This window comes from Zonotrichia albicollis, chromosome W (genome assembly GCF_047830755.1).
Source record: "Zonotrichia albicollis isolate bZonAlb1 chromosome W, bZonAlb1.hap1, whole genome shotgun sequence".
Lineage (NCBI taxonomy): Eukaryota > Metazoa > Chordata > Aves > Passeriformes > Passerellidae > Zonotrichia > Zonotrichia albicollis.
This window is the reverse complement of record NC_133859.1, coordinates 2641741-2646574: the sequence shown is the minus strand read 5'-3', so window position 1 is coordinate 2646574 and position 4834 is coordinate 2641741. Positions and strand designations below refer to the sequence as shown.

Sequence of the window (4834 nt, the reverse complement as noted above, 5' to 3'; positions counted from 1 at the left end):
GAACAATGTACAGATTACTTGAAAGCCTGAGAGTTTCGAAGATCCACAGGATTTGGAAAAGATGCTACAGAATGGAAGGGAAGAGCTGTATTTAAAAAATGAAAAAGCAAGGAGAACTGCTTGAGCATTGCTTAGGTAGTAGGTTTTTTTCTCTTTTTCTTTTTTGCTTACTTTTATTTTTCCTTTTTTTGTTATGTTTTCTATAAAATTGAAACTGGGAAGGTCTAACCTCCATTGCTCAGGATGTTTATCACATGTCTACCCTCTCCACTGAAAAATTATTGTCCCTCAGAAACAGAGTTCCAACATTCTTCAAAAAACAAGTGGGAAATGTCAGGCGTGGCTGGAGGCCAAACTGGCAGGTTTCTGAACTGGTTAGGTTTCTGAACTGCCACTTCCCTTTCTGATACAACCAAAGCTACAGCAGATGCTGATGTGTAGCAGGGGCATTTTTAGAATGACACCTTGGTGGAAGTGGTGCCAGCAGATGGCAATGGGATTTTGTCCAATGGCACACAGAGCATGGGACCCGTGAGAAAGACAGTGGGATCAGTGAGTATTTGCACCTTACCAAGACAGGAGTTGCATTCCAGGAAGGAACTTCTCGTTCCACCATTTTGATGCCCACGATTCCCAAAGACCATATGTCCACTTTGGGGCCACATGGTTGACCTGTCACCACTTCAGGCGCCAGCCACCCAGCAGTGCCAGCCACGGAGCTCCGTCTGCCCTGCTCAGGGCTGAGCTGAGCAAAGAGGCCAAAGTCAGCTGTGGAGAAAACAACAAACCATGAAAGCCAGCTCCAATTAGGAAACCAAGCAAAAAATTCCCCACTCTCAGACTAAGAATGTGCTGTTGAATCTCTTGGAGAACTGTCCACGCTCAATTTCCTTGGGGCTTTAGCCAATGGAGTATGGAATTGGCCACTTCCAAAAAAACCCAGATTCTTAACACTGCTCACAGTAGTGGACTTCATTCCCCTGAAGCTTTAGATTGCAGCTCCCTCTGTCTGGAAGGGACACACACAGAGCAAGGCCACTCTTGACTGCTTGTGGTTCCTTCTACCTCTGTGCACGTTGCAACTGTGCCCTCAGCTCGCAGCAGGGGTCCCTGCACTGCCACCAGCACCATTTTTGGGGAGCTGGCAGTCACTCCAAGCAGCCCCACACCCACAGCCCTGGAACGCTGCACCTGACCAAGAATATACTGACCCAGCTTGACAGAACCGTCAGTTCTGAGAAGGATGTTTCTGCTCTTCACATCTTGGTGGATGATGTGGTTTGAATGAAGAAATTGCAGTCCTTGCAGGCACTGAGAGAGAAAACAGAAACAGGAGGTCAAAAATGAGTGATGTGATTTCATCCCACAAGAAAGAAAACAAAGAACCTAAAAGATTCCCTCTCCAGGGGAATGGGGAGTAATGGCAGAACAGTAATTGCCACTGAGAGGAAGAGCTTGCTGCTCCAACACTTGCAGAGCAGCACCTTTCTGAGGAAAGGCACGTCAGCTTTTGAAAGAGCAACAGCACCTGCTGTTGTAGGCTGTCCCCTGCCAACCAGCCAGGATGACTCCTGCTGCAGTGGACGTGCTTTTTCCATGCAGAGGACAAAGGAGGGGTTTGGAAAGGAAAAGTCCCTCCCTTTGGTGTGAAGCGGATCACTTTTGGGTGGGAGGTTGCATGACAAAGATTTTCTTGCTGGCCTCAGCACAGGCTTGGATGTATCACACCAGTCACCTTCCTGAAGCAAAGAGCATTTTGGCTGCACTACTATCCTTTTCAGCTGAGGACTGTGAGAAATGAGTCTTTTTTCTTTGCTGATCATTCCAAATCCTGCCACCAGCACCTTTGCTTTCACAGGCAAGGAATGCAGTGAAGACAAACTCCAGGCAAACATTTAGAGAGGCAAGGTGGAGAACAGCAAATACAAATACAAGAGACAGAGCGAGAATACAACAGCAGGAGATAAGAGTACTGGCACTGAGTACAGGGAGTGCAGGGGCACTGGCAGGCCTTTCACTTGAGATGCTTTTACTTGCCTATAGAATAGCAGCAACACAGAAACAAAGCTTGGCACAGGAAATCACTCCAGCTCTGAGGCCCTGTTTCCCAGACAATGCTGCCCAAGCCCTTGGAAACACAGATGGGATTGCTGACCTCCCGACTGATGGCTGCCATCTCATCTTCCGACAGGTAGGTCTGGCTGATGACATCGCTCAGAGTGCCTCCATCCATGTACTCCATAACCAGGGACAGTTCCTCACCCACAAGGTAGCTGAAAGAAGGACACAAGGGCATGGAGATGAATGTACATGGCTAGGTTGCTGTTTGGAAAAGATGGATCCACTCTTCTTTTCAGATCCCTTTGAGACAAAAAAAAAAAATAAAGGAATAGACATTCCCTCTTGGCTGTGCATTTTTTGCCATCTGTGCAGTCTCAAGGAGAAAGGTACAGCTGCGAAAAAAGAGATGTCTTAAATGGGCAGCAAGCAAAATGTGCAGTTTAGTAACAGCCCAGATAAAAAGCCTGTCACGCATGGTGTTTCTGGAAAAAAGCACCTACTCCTCCTGGCATGCATAGCAATGGAAAACAGTGGCAACAATCCAAGGGAAATCCGTGTTAGTTTACCTGGATGTAAGAAGACACTTGAATAAAATCAAGCTCCAAAACAAAGTGGTGGCTGTGAATATAGAGATCATTGATTTAGTAAGACATGACTCATCCAGGTTTTTGAACAATTTTCAAATACCATGTGCCAGCAAAGACTCATGCAGACAAAATGCAATCTCTTCCCATCCACTGGAGATGAAAAGAGCAATAATAATTAGCCAATAATTACAGCTCTATTTTCTGCCAGTGACCAAAGTGGGATCTTACCTTGCAGTTTGCAGTACGTGAACAAACATTCATAGGACAAAAGCACAACTTACCTGTCTAAACAGCTGACCAGGTTGGGATTCCTGTTCACCTTCATGACTATGAGTTCATTGACTTTTAGTTCGTTCTTCCTCAGTCCTTGAAGCTGTATTTTCTTGATGGCCACCTAAAATGACATTGAAAATCAGTAACTTGAGAGGTTGGTGGCACGAGACCACAAGACACATGGAGCGAGTGATTTTGCAATGACACAGCTGAGCTGTGCCAAACTGCCTTGTGATTAGGCACTGCAGTAATTAGGAACTGACATTCCAACAGCCCATTTCTCTGCTCCCTTGGGAGCCAGTTACAGGACACGTGGACCTCTGACATTTTGCCTTGACCATTTGGTAACAGCGGTGTCTCAGTTATCACCCACAAACCTCTGACCACACTCTCTGCTGCGTCATTTGGGATTCAGAAGAAGTAATCCTTGCCTTAATACTCTGTGGATACATCCTGGGCTATGGGCAGGGCTTAGGGCTTTCAGGGACGCCTTGCAGATCTCTCCCTATGTGCAGTTCCCAAGTGCAGAACTGCAGTGGCTAAGGAACTACCAGTAACTTTCAGATGGATTTGCTGGCAGCCAGAAATGAGAATCCAGGACTCTGAAGCTGTAGCCCCAAAGAGCAGTGAGGTGCTCGAAGGCACCACCTTTGTTTTAGCAATGGAGAGCGAGTGAGCGCGTCCTTCTCTGAAAGGAACCGCTGCCCTCCGTGCCTTCCTTCCGGCAGCTGAGGAGGACAAAGTCCCAAATGTGTTTTGTGGGCTGGCACCGGTCTGTGCTTCCTGTGCCTTTTCAGCACAGCTCTGCCCAAAGCTCCAGCCACAGCTCACACCAGAGGGGAAAGCCCTCGAGTGCAGCAGAGTCTGCAGGGGCTGTTCACATTTACCTCTCCTCCTGTGGCAGTGTTGAGTGCTTTGAAAACATCTCCAAAAGTCCTAGAAACAAAACAGAAGCAGAGAAAGGAGAAGCCACTTAGATCTTGCAGTGAAAGCCAGCCCACACAGGAGATCTGTGCTGTCAATGCCTAAGACCTGCAGGACACTGGAAGCATGGAGATGTCTTTGACAAGGCCTTCTGAGTACACTTAGAAATTCTGATCAGCACTGACAATCTCAGCCCAGTGCCTGAACACATTTGCAGCTTGCCTGACTTTACACTTGATACCTATTCCACCAGCAAAACACCTGATGCATGGTTTTGTACAATTAACATTGCTTGGACTCACCCACTGCCAATATTTTCCAGTTCAATGTATTTTAGAATAGGACTTTCCATCTTCACCATTCTCCCTGAGAGAAACAAAATGCAAGATGTTCACTTGAAAGCAGAGATCCCACCTTCTAGGAGATACAAAAGGCAGCCCCACTGTCTGGGGCTCTGAGCCCTCCCTTGGTGGACAGCTGGCTAACATCAACAGGAACAGCAACTGGTACAACAAGAAAAGAACAGCAGGCCCACAGCACAAGTGGCTGGCACAGAGACTGATTTCCAGCATCCTTTGAAGTGAGAGACCTCTTGACAGCAGGCACACAGGGAAGCACCAGGAGATACATTCAGAGGAGACTGAGACCAGAAGAGAATACCTAGCAAGGCAAGTAAGTTTGTCATCTAGAAACATTAAGGAGAGCTGGAACTAACAGTGCCTTTGTTTCCTTGGGAATAAACATTGTGAGATTTAGAAAAGGTTTCCTACTTGCTAAGATTAAATGCACCTGGACATCTAGAATCAATTCCTCTGAACAGATGCCAAGTTCAGAACAGGAGGAATATTGCCAAGTGTTCCCATCTTTTCCACCTTGCAGCAGTTTGCCAGAAGAATGCCTCTGTGTTTGTAAAGCAGAGCAGCTCATGCTAGAACCAATCCCCACAGGGCTTCCAGCATCAGGACCCTCACCCTTTATGAGCAGGCTGA

The 4834-nt window shown here is 47.0% G+C and overlaps 1 protein-coding gene across 1 annotated transcript; it reads right to left on the bottom strand.

The window, feature by feature from the left end:
- Positions 1 to 250: 250 nt before the first annotated feature.
- On the bottom strand, positions 251 to 2991 carry LOC113460619 (serine/threonine-protein kinase PAK 1). The gene is made up of 5 exons (XM_074531876.1): positions 2930 to 2991; positions 2156 to 2273; positions 1212 to 1311; positions 572 to 768; positions 251 to 310 (listed from the first exon to the last, which is right to left on the bottom strand). Exons 1-5 carry the CDS (start codon positions 2971 to 2973, stop codon positions 251 to 253), a joined length of 519 nt encoding a protein of 172 aa, XP_074387977.1. The 5' UTR covers positions 2974 to 2991.
- Between the last annotated feature and the right edge of the window lie 1843 nt (positions 2992 to 4834).